At 43.9% G+C, this 22,444-nt stretch overlaps 1 protein-coding gene across 1 annotated transcript; it reads left to right on the top strand.

Annotated features, from left to right (window-relative positions):
- Nucleotides 1–282: 282 nt before the first annotated feature.
- SLC10A2 (solute carrier family 10 member 2) lies at nucleotides 283–22,365 on the top strand. Its single transcript, XM_004012233.6, has 6 exons — nucleotides 283–733; nucleotides 8,583–8,701; nucleotides 13,397–13,485; nucleotides 15,173–15,348; nucleotides 17,703–17,860; nucleotides 20,343–22,365. Exons 1-6 carry the CDS (start codon nucleotides 357–359, stop codon nucleotides 20,435–20,437), a joined length of 1,014 nt encoding a protein of 337 aa, XP_004012282.3. The 5' UTR covers nucleotides 283–356; the 3' UTR covers nucleotides 20,438–22,365.
- Nucleotides 22,366–22,444: the final 79 nt, after the last annotated feature.

The following is a 22,444-nucleotide window of genomic DNA, read 5'->3' as shown; positions in this document are numbered from 1 at the left end:
TATTTAACAAAGCTTCCCAGCATTAAACATTAACACAGCTCTTTTTATAATGCACAGTTCGTTATCATGCTAATAAATGATTAATTAGAATTCTCTGTCTGGGCCAATAATTTGGCAGGGCTTTTATGATTCATAATTTGTGCTGTGTTGTAAGGTTACCTCTCGAAACTGACATTCTAGCATTTATTGTTTTTTATTGCCTCTCTGAGGAGGCTTTGGAAGGAGACAGCAGGTGACACATGTTTGAAAAGGGTTTAAAAGTTGGATGCAGCTGGAGTGGACGGTATTTATCCAGTAGGAGCAGTGGGCTGGAACTGCTGTGGACCTCAGTGAGCGTTTGAGCAGAACAGCCAGCAATGGATAACTCAATGGTCTGTTTGGCCAATGCAACAGTCTGCAATGGCACGTCCTGTCTGGTACCAGAAAGCAACTTCAACGCCGTTCTAAGCGCGGTCCTGAGCGCCGTCCTGACCACCCTGTTGGCTCTGGTGATGTTCTCCATGGGGTGCAACGTGGAACTCAAGAAATTCCTCGGGCACATAAAGCGGCCATGGGGCATCTGCATTGGCTTCCTCTGCCAGTTCGGGATCATGCCCCTCACGGGATTCATCCTCTCCGTGGCCTTTGACATCATCCCCATCCAAGCTGTAGTGGTCCTCATCATGGGATGCTGTCCGGGAGGGACTGCCTCCAACATCTTGGCCTATTGGGTGGATGGCGACATGGACCTGAGGTAAGATTTGTAAACCTCCCAGTACCGCATTAACGGCATTGAATTAACCTTCTCAGTAGCCTGTGGAGTCATGAATGCCTGTCTGCTCTGCCATGGATATGGGGTCCAGATGAGACAAGAGACAAAATGCCTTTAACTCGCCTTCCTGCCTGCCTGCTGAGCTGTGTGAATTTATGGGTTCTATTCTGTGTTCCTGTTTTTGAATCTAACTCAGTTAATTGCTGTTTCTCTTTGGAGAAAGAGTCCAAGTTTTTCCAAAAAAGAAATTCTTTCCAACCCAGAAGCTACACCTGAAAAAGTTTTCCTTGGTATCAGGAAAAACAAAAACAAAACCTTTCTTTGCGGTGATGAGTCCTGAATGCAATCATGAAATCAAACTGTCCAGTAAACATCAGACCCTAGGATGAGACCATGACCAAACACAGCCAGTGTTTTTGGACCAGCTTTCTCTTGGTATAAACTCTAAAATAACATTTTTTAAAATGTACATTTGCTTCACTTCTACTGGCATTAAATAAAAAAAAAAAAGACTATAGCAGTTTTTTAAAAAATTAGGCTTAACTTCCTATAAAACAAACAGAGGATGGTTTCTCTGCTTCCCACAGAGTAATCTTAATTGCAATGTTTGTCCATTTCATCCTATGCTAATCTGAACTAGCATCGAGGGAGAAAAAAACTAATCGGAATAAGGTGAAGCATTAATGGGAGGGGACCAAGAATTTTAAGGCCACAAGTTGAGTAGACAGATTTTTCCTTCCCTCACCATTCCTCATTTCCCGTGAAAGGTGTGCATGTCTGCAAACCACCTGGGTATCAGGGTAATGTGTGCTTATTAAACCCTGAGCAGTAGGCAACAGGCTCTGTTCGCCCCCTCAGCAGCAACACTCAGAGAGACACTCACGGTGGAGAAATGTTTCACCGCAAACTGTCAAACTGGATTCCGGATTGACCCAGCACCAAGTGGACACGTGGGAGCCTGCCACCTCAAGCTCTGCTGGTGCCCATTTCTCCAGAAGCTTTAGAAAAATCCCACCAACCGTATATCTTCACGTTACGTCTCTCTCACATAAGGAAGTACCATCTCTTCCCTGTAACAGATTTTTTTTTTTTTTTTTTCCTAATGAAAGTCCTGTGAAGAGCGAAGGATGGCGAGTGCTGTTCAGGTTTAGTTAATCTGTGAACCGCCATATAGCAATAAGGCCTCCTTACATTTCAGCTTAGTGTGACCCGGATGGAGGCACAGGGGTGGGAATCTACAAGCGAGTCGAGGGGGGTGAAGTGAGTTGAAGACAGGACTTTGCCACCAAACAGCTTTTATGTAATATTACGTAATGCAATTTTTCAACAAAATGAAAGAGCCTGTATCTCCATGTAAGGCTACACGTGTGATCATCTGTCTGTAAGACAGAAAAGTGTGTTTGGTGCTGAGTTGATCAGCTTTGGGGGTAGATTCCCTTCTGGGGGCTGAAACAGTAAAACCTTATCTAAAGGTTCTCACTCACACTTTCCTGTGACTTAAAGGAAATTCTATTTCTCTGGAAACAGGAGATCTGTTTTTATGTAATCTTGCTTCCCTTGCATAACAATTCCTGTAAGAATTAAAAATATTAAGAAATAAAAGAGCCAGAAGTAGAGTTTGAAATTGCAGTGGAAAACCCCCAGCTGAATCAGGGTAGATGAATCCTTCAGCAAGTCAGAAGAAGTCCTCTTATAGGACTGCGGTGTTGAAAATTAATTTTCATCCTAGAAAGTGTGCACTCCACTGATCCCCTTGTCTTATGAACAACACCAATACCCACACAGTGCAGTCATCATACCTCTCTAGCAATTTCACCTCTCTGGAACTCAAACAAGACCCAGTGAAAGACGTGGCACACCCAAAGTAAATCCTGCTTGATCTCATAAACATTCTTCACACAGGACCTACTTGCTTGCCCAATTCTCAAGCTTTGCTGCACTTTTACCCAGCACAGAAACAGGAAGTTGGGGGTGGGGGGCAAGCTATTAGAGGGGCAGGATTGTGTCTCATGGCAGCAAGCTTCCACCAAATCCTGACCTCAATTTAAAGATTAAAATGCCTCCAAAGAGAAGAAGTCAACTCACAAAACATAGCAGCTCTTCTTTTTTGTGACCCCATGGACTGCAGCCCCGAGGCTCCTCTGTCCATGGCATTCTCCAAGCAAGAATACTGGAGTGGGTATCCCCTTCTCCAGAGGATCCCAAACCAGGGATCAAACCCAGGTCTCCTGCATTGCAGGCAGATTCTTTACTGTCTGAGCCACCAGGGAAGCCCTCAGTTCTTTTAGGGACAGTCAGCTCTATGAACCCATCACCCAGAAGACACCACTGCATTTTAGTGGAAGAAGTAATACTGTATCAAGAATAATAATCCTTGAAAAGAGGTTACATTATACCACGATGAAGGCGATGAATTGCATTATGCCTTGCATCTGTTAGAGGAAAAACTGTTGAAATATTTTTCTTTAGAAAATATATTTTAGAAAAGTATACTTCTAAATATATTTTCTAACTTCAGAAAAATAGATTTTCTTTAGAGCAAATTAAGAAAGTGACATCTCAGCTACTGGGAAACAATTTGCCAACATTTTTTATTCTTTCCTTGTGAGCAGTGGATAACTAAAGGCTCATGATCATGTATGTGGATATAGTTCTATCTAACCTTTATATTTCCAGTTCTGTACTCTGGGGACTTAAATTCTAGCAATGGCAGCTGAGCTGTGATTGATTATACCAACAGGTACCTGCGCTAGTTGAGCAGATACCACGGAACAGGAGCAAATCAATATCATTTGGCTTTCACTTCCCTGGGTGTGGTTTCAGGGGGAAATCAAATTCTCTCTCCCTCACCCCATCATCTCTTCCAAAACCTGGGAAACTGAAAGTGAAATCACTCGGTCGTGTCCAACTCTTTGCAATACCATGGACTGCAGCCTACCACGCGTCTCTGTCCATGGGATTTTCCAGGCAAGAATACTGGAGTGGGTTGCCCTTTCCTTCTCCAGGGGATCTTCCCGACCCAGGGATCGAGCCCGGGTCTCCCGCATTGTAGGCAGAAGCTTTACTGTCTGAGCTGCCAGGGAAGTCATTAATTTGCAGTCTCTGGTGACTACACAGACAGACACACACGCGCGCGCGCGTGCGCATTACAAAATAGAGACCTTGCTAATAGAATCCTTGCCCACTGCCGTAGTAGTTCAGCTCCTTCACGCCAGTCTAGAAAGTTGTCGTGGGGATCTGCTCGGGAAACAGCTGTTTTCACCTGTTCTAGCCCTGTCACGGGTGCATTAGGCACAGAATGTCTCAGGGAGAAACAGAGGTGTTTTCAGGTGAATTAGCCAGAGGCCCAGGCTCACAGTTCTGGGAGTGAACACAGAGAGCCCAACCCCCTGTGTCTGCTCTATATGCAAAGTCGCCCTGTTTTTGAATCTCCCTTCTTTAACACTGGCTTGGGCACACCGCACAGGCTTCCCTGGTAGCTCAGGCCTTAAGGAATCCACCTGCAAAGCAGGAAACTGCCTGAAGTGCAGCAGATGGAATTTCGGTCCCTGGGTGGGGAAGATCCCCTAGAGAAGGAATGGCCACCCACTCCAGTTTTCCTGCCTGGAGAATCCCATGGACAGAGGAGACTGGTGGGCTACAGTCCATGGGGTCCCAAGAGCCAGGCAAGACTTAGCAAGCAAACCACTGCCATACCACCCAAGGGCTTATCCTTCCCATTTTCTTTTTTCTCACTTCTTGGGGGAATTGCTGCCTGTGCACCCGTTCTCCTGTTCGCCCCTAATTCCTTTATTGCTATGCACAGTCGACACTCCCTTCCATCATTTTCTAGGAAAGTAGGGAAAGTTTCTAGATTTTCCTACCACGTCCTTTATTCTTTATCCAGGTGCCATTATATTTTTTTTATCTTCCAGCTTTGTATTCACTGTTATTTTAGTTGTTCTAGACTGACCCTCGGGCTTATCACAAATTCAAAGCAGTTCCTCCCATTTCAACCACATGTATGTCCAGCTCTCATTTAAGAATTAATTCAACACTATATGAATTTCACTCTATTTTTCCCCTCAAAAGAACCAAGCCTTGCCTCTCTCTGCAGCATTTCTTTTTATTTACTGGCAAACACTTAGTAGACACTGTTAGGAGCCACTCACAGTATAAGCTCAGTTTAGTTCAGTTCAGTCACTCAGTCGTGTCTGACTTTTTGCGACCCCATGGACTGCAGCACACCAGGCCTCCCTGTCCATCACCTACACCCGGAGTTTACTCAAACTCATGTCCACTGAGTCGGTGATGCCATCCAACCAGTGTATTTTAATCCTCAAACTAATCCTCTGATAGGTTAGTATTAATGCTATTACTTTCTGCATTTGATAAATGATGAAATTAAGGCTCCAAACCTTGACAGAGGTAATAGTCAGTGTATGTGAGAGTCCAAATCAGAATCCAGATCTATCCATTTATCCCTGTCCAGACTCCGAGCCTCCGTTCCATGCTGATTCTATGTCATCGCTTCCACTGTCCAGCATCACCTATATTCACTTCTTTTGCTGTTTCAAATTTGGTGTTTCATTTCTAATATGATTACAGTCTTTTGCAATTTTTATCACTGACTTCACCAAATTCCTCAGCATTCACTGAATTCTCATTTATTGCTTTCTTTCAATTCCAGAAGCGAAACAAGAAGGAAAAAACATTTTCCCTGGTAGTGAATAGGGCTAAGACAGGAATTTAAACCAAGTTTCTTTTTTTTCTTATCTTTTGTTTTCTCTTATTCCAACGTAAACGCAAACACATGGTATAGTATTGCCACTGCTGACCTCTTTGCTGTTTATTTTTGTTGCTGTTGTTCAGTCACTCAGTCGAGTCTGACTCTTTGAGACCCCATGGACTGCAAAACGCCAGGCTTCCCTGTCCTTCACCACCTCCCCGAGCTTACTCAAACTCATGTCCGTTGAGTTGGTGATACCATCCAACCGTCTCATCCTCTGTCGTCCGCTTCCCCTCCTGCCTTCTCCTCCTTGCTCTTTGCAGAACTTCTGATTTTTTATATAAAATGACCTTTTCCTTTTGTTAATTTATCCTCCTACGTTGCTCCTTAAAATCACTTATCTGAGTTGGTTTTCATCTCATTTCGAGTAGTTCAACCCTTCCATTCTCGTGCCCTCTGCAGTGATTTACCACTCCCGGTGGCCACTAAATCTAAACCGTCCCCTTCTCCAGCTCCTGCCTTGGCCCTGCTCCTGGCCCCTGTGAAACTGCTCTTGCCAAACTCAAAACCAGGATACAACTTCACAAATTGTCTTGGCAATGAGTCAGAATTGAAGCTCTTACAAAGAAATTTGAAAAAAAAAAAAAAGGAGAGAAGCAGACTTCCTCTCAAAAGGTGTTCTCATGGTTGAAAACAAAAAGGATTCACCTTTCTCTTCGCTGTGATCTGGGTAATGAACACTGTCCCCTTCTCCACCCCGCTCTTGTCATCTCCACTCTGGAAAGCATATTGGATGTGCTGGAATAAAAGTAATTTGATTATGGGGATAACTTTAAATCCATCCTAATTTATTTTTTAAAGTAAAAGATAAAAAAGAGAATGACAAAGGAGGAGAGGGGGGAAAAATTGTCTATGAACTCCAGGATTTTACTTATAAGTAGGATCAAGCACTGTTTATGACAAATTACCTTCTTATTCTGGCATAGAACTCTGCCTTTAGCATCCTCTCGTGTATCTAAGTTAAGGTAACCTGTCACCATAATAGACTGAACCTCTTGGAAATACTTTACGTATATCCTCAGCATTGGTTACTGTTACACTATTTTAGCTCTATTAAGACAAATTTTTTTTTCTAAATCCTTTAAACATATTTCAAATGAGTTCATTCTGTTGTTTTTTTTTTTTTTTTCAAAAAAAAAAAGATTATCAGGCAAGTTAAGCCCCCTGATAAACATTGCCCTATTCTTTATTTTGCAAAAACTGGGGTTTTTGAGGGGGACAGGGGGAGGGGGGAGCTGGTGGTATAAGTAATTTAATATTTTCCTTGAAGTCCGTGTATAATCCCTTTAAGAAATTACTACTCTGATAGTCTGAGTGCTACAACTATTAGAGGGCTTTTCAGAAAAATGTCTCTGTACTGAAACACAGCGCACACACACACACACACACACACACATACACACATACCCAGTGGCCAGACAGGGTTAGGGCTAACTGGCTTTTATGAGCTCCTTGAATCATTCTAAGTGCTGGACACACTGGGTCCCTCAGCCTGTGAGGTGGTAACGATTATGATCTTCATTTCACAGAGAAGGAAACTGGCCAAGAGAAGTCACGTAAGCTAAGAATCACGTAGGTGGCCAGCTGGGCAGGGTCGGGCCCAGCCGTCTAAGGGCCCCATTTCCTGGGAAGAGTCTATGCACCCACCACCACCACCACCACGCCCCGAGTACCTTGCAGAGACTGGAAGAACCCCCTAACCCGAAAGCCCTCCATCCACTCAGTCGTGCTGAAAAAGCATCATTCCATACCCTCCACCTCCAGAGCTGATGTCCTCCTACTCAGCCAGGTCCACTCATTCACACATGGATGCTCTTGGGAAGAGACTCCCAGACCTTGGTTCTCTTTGAAGTTTTTTATATATAATTTTACTTATTTATTCTGTATTTTTGGCTGCCCGGGTCTCTGCAGCCTTGTGCAGGCTTTTCTCTAGTTGCAGCGAGCAGGGTTTACTCTTGGTTACAGTGGTCGGGCTTCTTGCTGCAGGGGCCTCTCTCTTTGCAGAACTCAGGCTGTAGGTGCTTGGGCCTCAGTCACTGTGCTCCACGGGCTCAGTAGCTGTGGCTCCTGGGCTTAGTTGCCCCATGGCATACGGGATCTTCCCGGACCAGGGAATGAACAGATTTCCCCCGTGCTGGCAGATGAATTCTTATCCACTGCACCACCAGGGAAGTCCCAGACCCTGGTTCTGCTGAACTCCATTTGCTAAATCTCTTAGCAGAAGTAGAAATGAGGTCCACCCTGCCTGCTCTCCTGGTCTCTTTGGTTTTTGAAGTCAGTTTCCTCTCCTTTCCTCAAGCTTTGGGCGGGGCGGGGGGCGGGGGCAGTTGAGGAATAATTTGACTGCTTTAAGGAAAGACACCGAGACTTCGTCCCTCGAATGTGGGAGGGACATTCCCTCGAATATGGGAGGACATTCATTCTCCTTCAGGGGCTGTGGAGACCCATCTTGTCTCAAGCTGCACAGACACGCCAAAGCCCATAAAGTCTTGGCAGGTGTAAATATGTTTGCTATTCTCTGATTGGAGGTTCTCAGGGCGGCATGCCCAAGCACCTTGTACCTTGTTTAACAATGAGTTTAAGTTGTCACAAAATATCTTCTCTGATGCTTGAGAAGCAATGGAAAGTGAAAGTGTCAGTTGCTCTCCTGTCTGACTCTTTGTGAACCCCATGGACCGTAGCCCGCCAGGTTCGTCTGTCCATGGGATTCTCCAGGCAAGAATACTGGAGTGGGTTGCCATTTCCTTCTCCAGGGGATCTTCTTGACTCAGGAATTGAACCTGAGTCTCCCGCATTGCAGGCAGATCCTTTAATGTCTGAACCACCAAGGGAGGCCCGAGAAGAAATGGGGAGGGAGACAGAATAGAAAGGGACTCAGTACAGATCTCACCATCTTGTCCCTGGTGTGGCCTGCACAGGACATGTATATTTCCATCCATCAGACCGGATGGTACGGTTTGGAGAGAGTCTTTGGCAGGACTTTCTGAGCATGGGTTGAGAAAGGAAACCACCTCTCCCCTGCAAAGCCCAGGTGACCGTGTCAACTGGCCCATTTCCTTCCAGCGTCAGCATGACCACCTGCTCCACGCTGCTCGCCCTGGGGATGATGCCGCTGTGCCTGTTAATCTACACCAAAATGTGGGTTGACGCGGGGATGATCGTGATTCCCTATGATAACATAGGTAAGTCACTTGGCAGGCCAGACCCTGAGCCTGGCCAGGCTCCCCTCTGCTTGCCCCTGGCTAGCTTCTCAGGCCAGGCTCAGCCTCAGCTAGACCTCACCTCTCACACCCTCTATAGTCTGTGCATGCTTGCTCTTTGGAAGAAAAGTTAGGACAAACCTAGGCAGTGTATTAAAAAGCAGAGGCATCACTTTGCCGAAAAAGTTCCATATAGTCAAAGATACGGTTTTCCCAGTAATCATGTATGGATGTGAGAGTTGGACCCATACAGAAAGCTGAGCACTGAAGAATTGATGCTTTTGAACTGTGGTGTTGGAGAAGACTATTGAGAGTCCCTTGGACTGCAAGGAGATCCAATCAGTCCATCCTAAAGGAGATCAGTCCTGAATATTCACTGGAAGGACTGATGCTGAAGGTGAGGCTCCAGTACTCTGGCCACCTGATGTGAAGAACTGACTCATTTGAAAAGACCCTGATGCTGGGAAAGATTGAAGACAGGAGGGAAAGGGGGTGACAGAGGATGAGATGGTTGGATGGCATCACTGACTCAGTGGACATGAGTTTGAGCAAAACTCCTTGAGATACTGAAGGACAGGGAAGCCTGGTGTACTGTAGTCCATGGGGTCTGCAAAGAACCAGACATGACTTAGTGACTGAATAACAGCAAAGGACGTTAGGACAAGTCTTGCCTGCGTTTGAATGAGGATTAGCAGAATCTGAATTCCAAACCTTGATCCCATGGGAGAATCAGTTTTTTCCTCCACTGAAATCACCAGGGAGAGGGGCTGATGGGAGGGACCCCTGGGCACAGCCGTCTGGACCTAAGGAGACTGGAGCCTCGTGCTCAGGAGGCTCTGTCCTTCCCATAACCCAGAGCACAACTAATCCAGGGGGAATGAGTTTGCTCCCAAATACTCAAGTTAAAGAAATCCAGAAAAACATTCCACTAATGATTTCAAAAGAGGGCACCCAGGAAGCAACAGCCGTGAGAAGCCTTCAGGTGAAACACGCTGTTTATAACTGTCCCCTGGGGACTGTGTCTTGATTCAGAAGATGGACTGCTGACCCAGCTTGTATATCTGGTCCCAGGAGTCCAGTGTGCGAGCTGTAACTCTATGTCCACCCGTCTCAGCTCCCAGATGCTCACCTCGACACCCAAAGGGCTTTTTCCTATTTCTAGGGGAACAAATAATGGTGGAGATTAGGTCCCTGGTGGAACGTGGGGTGAAGGGCAGGACAGGATAGTTCCTGGTCTACAAAAAGCAGGTATCGGCCAGAACCAGGACCATCGCAGCTGAGATGTGGGTGAGTTAGTACATCAGGACCCATCGCTGGTATGCTAAGAGTCTCTTCTCTGCTGCCCTTGGAGACACGCGTCTCCCTGGTGGGCTGCCACAAAGAGGTGTGGAGGTCCCATGGAAGGGCGCACGTGAGCAAAGACTGAATGGTGCCTCAGAAAGATTCTTGGTTGTAAAAAGGATTCCTGTTGGCACGGGAAGCTGTCCTGGTTGGCTTCCATGTCTAAGAAAGATTGGTTCTGTGATTTTAAAAAAAAAAAAAAAAAACATGAATCAGGTCTACACAACTGAATCAGAACAAACTTTGGCACACCCCCTGGGGACAATCTGTATTGTAGTATCTTCAGATGGTCTCTACTTTCTCTCTATTCCTACCTCGGCCGTTAGACAACCCCTTCCCCATCCCTCCCCAAAAAACGGTTCTTTTTGGCACACGTGTTCAGTATGGGATTTCCCCTCTGGTGGTCCTTCTACTAACCCCAGGGAACTCCTTCCTGCCAGGTGTCATTCAAGCAGGCCTTAGCTGACCCTGCACAACCACCTACCTGGGCCTCATGCTGCTCAGCCCCCAGTCTGCTGCCTGGGAAGGTTGCAATTTGTGTGAGTGGTATACACTTCTCACAGAACCTGTCTGCTGAATGAGAATTTTTAATTCTAAATCACTTGTTGTTTAAGAAAAAAATTAAGTCTTAAAGTATCCTCCTCTTAATATTCATTCCCTTCTGGGAAATGCCCCATGGCAATATTGGGAAAGTCTAACTACAGTGTGAATGATTGATAGCAAGGAAAAGAAAGTGAGAAAGAGTCATTAGTACCCCAAAGGAGAAAGACGTCATCATGCAAGACATGAAGGGCAAAAAAGAAAAGAAAATTGAAGAGAAACAGAGAGAAAAAGATTTTAAAAATCTTCAATGAGAGCCTGCCAAACAAAGATATTAACTCCACTTATTCACCATTTTGTCCAGGCCTGTTTTCCAACCTAATTGTCTTGCTATCCTTTAATGTGTAAAACACACAACCTGATTAATTAGCAAGACGTTATCCCAACTTTTTCAACAAGTCAATTTAGGCTCAGGGCATATGTTTAATTTGTCCAAGATGACGGGGAAGCTGGGAGTAGCCCTCCCGTCTGCTCTCACCCTGCTCCGTGGGCAGGGCCATTGTGCCCAGTTCCCATACGGTGCTTCCGACGTCCTGGTAACTCAGCAAACACGCCCTGAGTCCCTCCAGAGGATGAGAGCTAGGTAGAGACCAAGGCCACTTGCGCAGCCAGTAACACCGCAAATGCTGCAGCAAGCTGCTGTTTCTCCTCCTCCCTCAAAGCATTTGAAGAAGTCTAGGAATCTAGGACCAGGAACCGTGCATCCACTTCACCATCAGATTCTCACATCAGCACCGTGAGACAGAATGCCACCCATTCCACAGATGGGGAAACCAAGGCTCAGGGCCATAAAGGACTCACAGTTCTCACAGCTTGTAAATAAGGTCCCGCTCTGGGTCTGTCTGGCTCCAGGTTCCACCACGTGACTCTGTTCCCCATTCTCTTTCCTTCTCTTTTTTTCTTTCTCCCTTCTTCCCTCCGGTACCTGCCATGTAAACTTGATTAAAGACCCAGTTACGGTTCAAATGGCATGACTGTAAGCAGATGCTTTCACATCAAAATAGACGGGGATTTGCCACAGAGAGCTCAGGCACACGGAGGATAAGGTACACAAGATCCATCCTGCTGGGGAGTAAAGGATGGCAACAACCCACCTTTCCAGGCGGGAGTCCTACACTCTGAAAGAGACGAAGGGCAAAGTGTGTCTTTTCCAGCCAACTCTGAGTCAACTTTCAAACTTTATGCAGTCCCGTATGGATCAAGAGAGGAAATGCAATTCTGCCATTGACTTGAGCAGCTGGTCCTGCTTGCGTGCGTATCCTGTAGCCTCAGGCTGCCCCCAAAAGATAAAGACTCAGCAAGGAGGGGCCGAACATGGAGCTGGGCTGCCTTTGCACAGAACCAGCATGTGACAAATATATCATCAAAGCCCAATCACACTCACATTCCAATCGCAGTATCGGTCCCCAGATGGAAGACGCTACAGGACGGTTGACGTGCATCAGCATGGTTTTCCTTTAAGGCGGACAAACATCCCTTTAGGGAACAGTCTGGAGACCCAGAGGAAGACTGTTCCTCCCAAGAGCGGGATACAAGGGCCTCCAAAGGGGGTTTTTCTAGGAGCTCTTACCAGTATGTCCATCAGTGACCCTTTTTCATTTCCTTTATTCCACCATTTTCTCCTTCTTCTTTCATTCCTATTTTTCTTTTTTCTTTCCCTGCTCTTGGTACGCTTAGCTATTACTTAATCCCATTGTGTAATTTCTGGGAAAAAGTCATTGCAGACCCTTATACTGCCAGGAGGGCCAGAAGGCTGCAAAGACAGTATGTTTTTATCACTATTATATTTGTTTTAAATTGACATTTACAGCCCTGGAATCTAGAATCCATTTCCCAGTCCTAGTTCAATCTACTCCAGTACCAAGCAACACCCACTCTCAGAATTGCATTATTCGACTCCACTTTCTCCTGGTGCTTTAAAAGGATGTCTGAAAAAGAAACAGCCTGTGAGAAGTTACAAGTTGTATGGTGGTATATTACATAAAAGCAGCCATTGGACAAATGAGTGTTAAGTAATAAGGAGAAACAAACCACATGTCACAAGAACAGCAGTAAATTTACCATGGAGAAATTGAAGTATGACGCTTTTATCTGGCTGGGTGAGCACGTTCCTGCAAAGAAGTATAATTACTTGAGAGGTCGCCAAATATATTATCTCATGGAAAATTTAAAGCATGCTTTTTCAACCTATTGTCTCACCTCTCTGCTGCAGGTTTGAATCACCCTAGTCAATCTTAACTCAAAGTCATTAGCCACAGAATGCCTGCAGAATCCTGAACTTTTTTCTTTTATTTCTGCTACTGTGAAGTAACAGACAGATGTTAATTATCATCCTTGTACACCTCAAGAATACACACACACACTTTGAAAAGTCATTTTTCATAGGATATAAAACTCCAAAGCCAAATAAGCCGACAACTTGAAACTGTCGATGCTGACAAGCTGAAACTAAAAGATATCAATTGATAGTATAAGGAAGTCCAAAAAAATAAATCTAGGATATAAGAAAAGGATTTATATCATCAATACAATCGATTTTTCCACCAGCAATATTGAATTATTTACTGGAGTAGGTGAAGAAGTAGAGTTTGGGGGAGGTTGTTTGTTTTTCAGTCATTTAGTGTATTCAAGAAAGGAGTCTGATCTATATCCTAACCCTTTTGGAGGCCGCTCATTCTTGTTTGCATCTTGCCTGTGCTGCGCGCTGTCAGTCACGCCGCTCTCCGTCACCTTCAGGTATATCTCTGGTGGCTCTTGTTGTTCCCGTCTCCGTGGGAATGTATGTTAACCACAAGTGGCCCCGTAAAGCCAAGATCATCCTTAAGGTAAGCGTCCCATGTCACTCGTGGCACAGGCATCACACTCAGTGCCCCAACGTGTGCGCTGCAATGACGCGTCTCTCCATCAGCTGAACTGGTTTTCTCACTGGATCAGAAAGCCCCTTCTAAGGGGCCTTTGTTTGTAGACATGCAGCCCACTCCTCTGGAATGCCCTTCCCTGTCCACATGGCAAGTTTCTATCCACCCTTTGGGATTCCCAGTTCACCCGTTCAAATGCCACCTCTTGACTTTTTTCTACTCTGTACACACACAGCACTTTATTTTACTTCTGCTATGTGGGTTTGTTGGAGAAGGCGATGACACCCCACTCCAGTACTCTTGCCTGGAAAATCCCATGGATGCAGGAGCCTGGTGGGCTGCAGTCCATGGGGTCGCCAAGAGTCGGACACGACTGAGTGACTTCCCTTTCACTTTTCACTTTCATGCATTGGAGAAGGAAATGGCAACCCACTCCAGTGTTCTTGCCTGGAGACTCCCAGGGATGGGGGAGCCTGGTGGGCTGCTATCTATGGGGTCACACAGAGTCGGACATGACTTAAGTGACTTAGCAGCAGCAGCAGCAGCAGCAGCATGTTGGTTTGTATTATAAAATATATCTAGACAGCTGTCTTAGAAAATAGGTCATGTCTTTCCCTCCCCTGTATCTGTATGGCCAATCCAGGCAATTGATAGATTTTATATTTATATACATATATATGTGTGTGTATGTGGGTAAGTGTATATATATAGATATAAAAATATATTAAATATATAATGTGTGTATATTATACACATATATAGATAGAAAATTTTATATATATATATATATACACACACACACACAAATGATAATATATATAATGAGTAACCATTCATTCCCTTTTACCAACTATATTCTAACCAGATGAGATGGACATAGATGATACAGATGTGTAGACATGGGCCGTATGTATGGCTGAATCCCTTCTCTGTTCGCCTGAAACTATCACAACACTGTTAATCGGCCACACCCCAATACAAAATAAAAAGTTCAAAAGGAAAAAAAAAAGATGTATATATATATGGACAGATTCCACTTCCCGGTGGGTAAAATAAGCCATTTAGTGTTCTTTTTTTCCTCTCACAAATATATATATATATATATATATATAAAATCTCCATTTTTTTCTTTTTCTAATGTGAAAAGGAGAAAGCAATAACACTGGTTTGGCTCTCCCATGCCTTTTTAACTTTCATAGAGTTTCATCTCCATTTTCTCATTACCAAGACAATCATAAAACGTGACTAGGGCAGGATTTCATCTTCAATCCTAGATGAAAAAGCTGTGACTCAGAGAGGTTTCATGACTGACCTAAGGAAGGCGGGCAGAGGGAGGTGAATTTGGAAGCCAGGTCTTCTGATTCTTCCTAGAGTGGGTTCTCCCTGCCGTGACAAGGATGATTTGCAAGTAGAACATCTTCTTCGGGCTAACTGAGATTAACAGCAGGTCCTATAAATCTTCCTATAACTGGAAGCGTGGAGCAAGTACCAGCATTTCCCATGGGTTTACCACGACCATCGAGCAAGAGACACCCAGAGGGGTGACTGTTCTCATTTTCCCAGAAGGACAGAGAGCCTTAGGCTTCTTCTCCCAAAAGAGTACTTGAGTTTGCTTTGACTCACGATTGTTGCTACTGTTGTGTCTTTCTTCCAGATTGGATCCATCACAGGCGCCCTGCTCATAGTGCTCATAGCCGTGGTTGGAGGCGTGCTCTACCAGAGCGCCTGGATCATAGAGCCCAAACTCTGGATCATAGGAACCATATTTCCCATAGCTGGCTACTCCTTAGGGTTTGTTCTGGCCAGAATCGCTGGTCAGTCCTGGCACAGGTATGGTGTTTTTAGTAAGTCAGACTAGGAATTTTCTTCTGTAATAGCCACTGTATTCTTCTGCTCCGTGTGGGTGTGTGCACACGCGCTCAGCCGTGTCCACCTCTTTGCAACCTCACGGACAGTAGCCCGCCAGGCTCCTCTCTCCCTGAAATTTCTCAGGCAAGAATACTGGAGTGGGTTGCCTTTTCCTCCTCCAAGAGATCTTCCTGATCCAGGGATCAAACCTGCATCTCCTGCATCAGCAGGCAGATTCTTTACCGCTGAGCCCCCTGGGAAGCCCAGCTCATTTGCTAGGGCTGCTCAAACAAAGCACCAAAACCTGAGAGGCTGCAACAGCAGAAATTTGTCCCCCAGCTCTAGAGGATAGATGTCCAGAATCTGGGTGCCAGCAGGATTGGTCCTTTATGAGGAATGAAGGGGAGTCTGTTCAGGTCCCTCCCCTTGGCTGATGGATGCGTCTTCCTGCTTCTCCTCACATTGCCTTCTTTCTAAGGATGTCTCTATGTTCATATTCCCCCTTTTTATAAGGACACTGGTTGTATTGAACTAGGGTACATCCAGATCATCTGTCTTCACTATTAATAATTGTATCTTTAGTGACCTTATCTCCAAATAGTGTCAAAATCTGAGGTCCCCAGGGTTAGGACCTTAAGCATATGCATCTAGGAAAATACAGTTCAACCTAGAACAGCTGCAAATACAGGGAAAATTCAAAATTTCTCACCTATCATAACAGTCACCCTATTTCTGAATACATCACTCTGAGTAGATGCATTCATTCCTAAATTACGCACATTCCCCAGAGAGACAACACTGACTGCCTCTTGTTGTTCAAATCCTCCTGGACCCCTCCCCATACAGTGCCTGTTGAGCTCTTCTGCAGTCACATACTCTTATTCTCCAAACAAAATGACTTCAGCAGAAGCATCCACATTGGCCTTGTGACCTACAAGGCTCCTCTAGATGAACTCATGACCCACACAGGTTTTAGCACATGTGGGCCTGCTACAAGGAAGGATATTTCATCTCCAACCAGCACATAGGAATGTAGTTTTATTTTATAATTTTTATTTATATAAAATTTATTCAGTATTATGTTAAATAGGTATATATTACTTATAAATGAATATTATCCAATATATTAAATGTAACATAAGTAAATTATACATATGTGCACTATAGAAATTGATGACAAGATGTTGTCTACTGCTCAGAGAGTAAAATAAGCTAACTGTTGTTCCTTGTTCCTCTGGACCAGAAATATTATAAACCTCAATTTTTTTAATATTATAAACCTCAAATTTTTTTTAAAGAGGAGAAAACAGTAACAGCAGCTTTTGTTTACACAAGACTTTTTAACGTTTATTTTTTAATTTGATTTTATTTTTATTTGGAGGATAAGTACTTTATAATTAGTGATGGTTTGTGCCATCCATCACCATGAATCAGCCACAGGCTGATGTCCCCTCCCTCTTATACACCTCCCACCTCCCTCCCTATCTCACCCCTCTAGGTTGTCATAGAGGTTTCATAGAGGCAAATATCCATTTTCTCATTATTACAGCAATCATTAGGGTGACTAGAGTAAGATTTCATCTATGTATATGTAGAGAAAAGATAAAATATCTATATTATCTAATTATATATTAATAAGTTACATGTTTATCTAATATAAATAAAACAATATGAATAAATGCATTAAAACAGATATATTTATACATGCATATATAAGTACTTGTTCTCACGTCTGCATTTCTTTCTGGAGTAATTTCTTTTTTAGAATAATTTAGTGTTGTTAGCTTCCAGCGTACAGCAAAGTGATTGTTATACATATGTGCATATTATTTTTCAAATTCTTTTCCATTATAGGTTGTTAGAAGATATTGAGGGTTTCCCAGGTGGCTCCGTGGGTAAAGAATCCACCTGCAATGCAGGAGACGCAGGAGACATAGGTTCAATCCCTGGGTCTGGGAGATCCCCTGGATGAGGGCAAGGCAACCCACTCCAGTATTCTTGCCTGGAAAATCCCATGGACAGACGAGCCTGATGGGCTACAGGCTATGGGGTCGCAGAGTCGGACACGACTGAAGCGGCGGAGCAGACATGCACGCGCAAGATATTGACTATAGTTCCCTGCGTAGCGGGTCCCCTTGTTGATTATCTCCTTTATATCTAGTGGCAGGTATCTGCTAATCCCAAACTCCTGGTTTACCCCTCCCCGCCCTCCGCCATCCCCTTTGGTAACCGTAAGTTTTCTACGCTCATAGCTGCTTCTAATGTTACACAATAACAAAGCAGCAACACCCAGAACAAACCGGTGGAAACTCTGGTTCTCTGGACCTCTCCTTCAGGTGCCGAACCGTCGCTTTGGAAACAGGGATGCAGAACACACAGCTGTGCTCCACCATCGTGCAGCTCTCCTTCACCCCCGAGGAGCTCAACCTCATATTCACCTTCCCCCTCATCTACAGCATCTTCCAGATCATCGCGGCAGCACTGTTCCTGGCAGGTGAGGAGCACTCACACTCACGCTCCACGGGGATGGCTGCTCTGAGGAATCCGGCAGATGCCAGGAGGGCAGTTTTTAATTCCCTGTTCCTGGCAGTGAAATAAGTGGGTGGTAAACGTCGCCCATATTATGATGACTTGATATTAAGCATATCAAGATGATGTACTGAGAAAAGTGATTCCCTGGAGTAGGAAATGGCAACCCATTCCAGTGTTCTGGCCTGAGAAATTTCATGGACTGGAGGGTTACAGTCCACGGGGTCACAAAGGTCAGATACAGTGAGTGACTGAGCATGCACACACACACACGCACACACACACATATAGCTTATTTTATCAGAAAATTGGTGTAACAACAGACATTTATGAGGCTAAGTTATACTGGAAGACATATACGTGTGCACATGTTATTTTTATATGTATATATTTATTTATATATATTTTCAGTAGCCATACAATTGAAACAGTTGAAGCACACTCATTCTTTATTTCAAGTACGAGGAATAGCAAGTCTGATTTTCTTTTTTTTATTCTAACGTAGCATATAGCTTTGATCCATTAGCCCCTGCCACTTGCCAGCCTTCACCCGCCTGAAACTTTTCTCAACATTTTCTAATGACTGGTGATATTTGACCTTTGTTTTCAAACTCTGGTTTTGTTTATTTTTAATAAAGAAACTTCATCTTTAAGCTTCATGGCACTTTAACAGGGACAGCATAGTGAAGGCGGATGAAAAATTAACATGACCCTTAAGTGATCCAGTGACCAGAGGTACAGTTTGGCTTTTTCACTTAGCTCCAGTAGGTATTCAACTGGCCCATGGGAGCTAATCGTTCTCCAGGCTGCAGTCTTAAATGTCATTCTCGAAGCACAGTTTTCCTTCCTAGAATAGGACCCTCTGGATCCATTAGAAACGTTCCGCTGAGTTATCACCAATCCAGGACAGAGGGCTCCGTGGCCTAATTACCTTGTTTTCTCTTTGTTGGCGATGCACCCAATTTAGTGCACTGTGGGATTTTTCCAAATAACTACTAGCAGCATCTACCAGACAAACCAGAGAAAGTAGACTGGTGATAGGACAGTCACATAGATTTACTAGTTAGATAACTAATTCAACAGGGATTAAGAGATAAGCTGAAGGAATAATGGAAAAGTGGGTAATAGCATTGGTCTTATATTTTGCCACAGTTTTAGCAGCAAGAATATAAACAAGGAGGCGCTTCTCCTAAGGACATGCAGTGCTGAGAAACATATTTTGGTGAAAAGATTATAAGTCGAAATGTTTTTTGGACCAATGAAAGGAAAGAGGGACAGGAAGAGGGAAGGAAAAAAGGAGGGAGGAAATAGTTTGGTTAAATAAAATCAGTGCTAAGGTGAGGATTCCTGGCTCAAAACAGTTCATAATAAAAGCAGAATATTTTAATTAACCACAAGTTCAATTCAGTAGAGTCAGTAGCTCAGTGGCTTCGAAACTTATAGATTAGAAGTGTGGGGACCAACCATGGAGATACTGATTTTAACATATTAAGACCTTGGAAGCAGGCAGTTGTCTTTCTCAGCTGCGTGTCATCACAAGAGTTGGTGTTTACTGATCTCTTGGTCATCTCCCAAGGTGGTAGTACACACTTGAGCATTTTATCTCACAATTGCCCTATGAGATAGATAGCACTATTATATCAATTTTAAGTGTGAGGTACTGGAATCTGAGGGTGCCAATAGATAATACCGTCTCTTCCCCTATTGACTTTAGAACCAAATGAGAAGTAGAAGGGAAAAAAATCAGATACTTAGAAAACAAAATAGCACGTTTATTGTATTCAATCGATAAAGCTTGATTAGAAAATATAGCTGGCAACAATGACCAGATTGGGCTTGTTAATACCACCCCTTTTCATTGCTTCCCACGGGTGCATTTAGCACACAGATACATCAACCACAGGCTAGTCTGTCCAGGTGCGAGCTGATCTCAAAAATATGCTGACAAATGGCTGCGATAAGAAACTAGCAGCTTCATGGAAGAGAGGAAGGCTGATCACCCATCAGCCAAGGCCCCACTATCATGGGAAGAAGTGAGTGAAGGCTGGGAGAGACAGTTATTCCAGCTCAACTCCTCCAACACAGACCAGCAGACAAGGTCTTGACAATGCACCTTAGCTTATCTGTTGACGACCTGTGGAGATGGTAGGCACAGAAGACGTGCTTGCTGTGGTTGTTACTGGTTAGTACCAGCAACCTAACTTATGCCTGCCAAAATCAGGTGAGCACACAGCCCCTAGTTGTGTGCTAGGGCCTTCTGAAGTGCAATCGCCCCTCTTACCATGAGTGATCCATGGAACTCAGAGTGGGGCTCATGCTCACTAGTTGCCTCCCGCCCACAGAAAATGCCAACTGTTTTTAGAGTCACCAATTATAACGCCTGACCAACGTAAGTTGGCAGCTGATTACTATGAAATTTGCTTCACCTGCTGTGTATTGTCTTCTAGCGTACGTGGTACACAAGAAATATTTTAGGAAAAACAGTGCGGAATTTCCGGAGAGCAGAGAAAATGAACCAGTACCTCAGTCATCGCTCCAATAGGTCAATCAAGGATTTCAACCAGAAGAAAGCAAACACCAGTGGACCAAAAAGCACCCTAAACAATATGCTTCAACTCTAACAATACTTAATTATTTGTTTGGATAGGATATTTGGCAGAAAAAAAAGTTACAGTGAAAATTTAAATTTGAATTGAATTAGCGTATTGGTTTTTGTACCAAGCGACTGGTGATCCAAATATGTAATGTAACAAATATTTGTACACATGTATGTGATTATATATATATATATACACACACACACTTATGTATACACTGGTTTTGAATATGGCCCCAAAATATCCTTGAACATCAGACTAAACCCAACATAGGACATACTGGAATTTAATAACCAAATTAGAATCCAGCCCATAACTCAATAGGGATTTTGTACCTGTGTCACTCGGCCTTGGGAGTCCAATGACGCTCACTTGATTTTTTGTAGGAAAAACAGAATTCTTCAAATTCAATGGCTTGCATTTGGCAGAGCTCTTTGAGCCCTGGAGACTTGCCCGTATGACTCCGGTTGCTATGACAGCTAGCTGGTTCATAGGAAGCCCCCACCGTAGACATTCTAGAGCAGAGAGGGGGCAGTAGGCACAGAAAGCAGGAGATGCATTGGAAGAAACAAGACTGCTCTGGTGGGTGAACTCCATTCAATGGGAGATCATGGAAAATACAAGGAAAAGCGAAAAAAAAAAAAAAAAAACCAGAAACTTGCTTGAAACGTGAGACCAGAGTCAATGAGATACACAGGAGTAAGTAGCAGTAAGAATGAAGCCCGGGCAGAAGGGAAACGAGTAAGGTATCACACAGTGTTTGAGGAAGAGGAGGACAAACCCAGGGCCCAGAAGTGGGAAGGGCATCGCCAGCTGAGTCCCTGGGCTGCTGTAAACAGGTCTAACAAGAGGAAGTGAAGAGGATTTGGACAATGGCAGCGAGGTTTCAAGGCAAATGTGAAACAGCTGGCCGACAGTCAGGTCTCCATCATCAGGCTAATTTAATCTCCTTTCCTTCACTCTGCAGTGATTCATTCTCAATTCAGTTCAGAGTGAGCTAGTTCCATTTTCTATTGGGTTGACCAAACAAATTCATTTGGGTTTTTCCATAAGACGGTACAGAGAAAACCCAAACAAGATTTTTGGCCAACCCAATATTCAGCCATTTTTCACTGCCTCATCCATTCCCTTTCGGACGTGTTGGTTTCCAAGGGCCTTTTGCTTTTGGTTGGTGTGAGTTCGGGTCAAGCTGGTGCCTCAGCATTACAGGATCATGAATTATAGGATCAGCTCTTAGCTCTTCCAGTATCAACGGGGAGGGACTCTGCTTTTAAATGCGTCCCATTTATGCCTTGTTATACTAGGTTCACACAATTGAATGAGTCCTCTGTATGCTTCCATCGTTAGGCAAACATATTAAAAGGAACTAGGGATTTATTTAAAGGCTAGTAGGGGAGAGGTTTTATCAATCTTCCTATTAGGGAGGGTCAAAGACTATTATTCCAAATGGTGCAAAAGGAAGATTTTTCAGTCTGTCAAGTTCTTCTTACACTTGTCTCATCAAATGGGAAGCAGGCAGGTGCATTAAAGACACACCATGAATTCATATCATAATTTCAAGATGCCCAAAGTCAAGGGCCTGGATGCCAGCAGCTGCAGCAAGCAGATTTTTTCCTCCCTGTTCATCAAGATATGTAAGTCAAACAGAATTTGGCTCTCTTATACAACGTATTATCTTGTGAGTTGCAGTTTTTTTTTTTTTTCTAATGTGCTAGAGGGAAGAAAAATAGCTGAGCTTTCTCAAATGAAAGCTCTCTATTTTTAAATGAGTTTGAAAGCCTGATTAAATTATGTATTTTATTGCCTCTGTGGGTATCCTATTAAATGAATATTTTATTTTAAAGGCTTGAATAAATGAAAATAATTTTTGTAATGACTGGGCTGGTCTATTTGGATCTTTGCAACCACTGTCTTCAGTGTTCAGTTCCAGAGTCATTAGTAAGGTGAGATTT

Source organism: Ovis aries, chromosome 10 (genome assembly GCF_016772045.2).
Source record: "Ovis aries strain OAR_USU_Benz2616 breed Rambouillet chromosome 10, ARS-UI_Ramb_v3.0, whole genome shotgun sequence".
Classification (NCBI taxonomy): domain Eukaryota; kingdom Metazoa; phylum Chordata; class Mammalia; order Artiodactyla; family Bovidae; genus Ovis; species Ovis aries.
Note: the sequence above shows the minus strand (reverse complement) of the source record. Positions and strands in the feature narration are given on the sequence as shown.

Coding starts and splice junctions, on each gene's coding strand:
- SLC10A2 (XM_004012233.6), top strand. CDS start 357: ATGGATAACTCAATGGTCTGTTTGGCCAATGCAACAGTCTGCAATGGC. Junction 734..8,582: donor GATGGCGACATGGACCTGAG/GTAAGATTTGTA, acceptor ATTTCCTTCCAG/CGTCAGCATGACCACCTGCT. Junction 8,702..13,396: donor GATTCCCTATGATAACATAG/GTAAGTCACTTG, acceptor CGTCACCTTCAG/GTATATCTCTGGTGGCTCTT.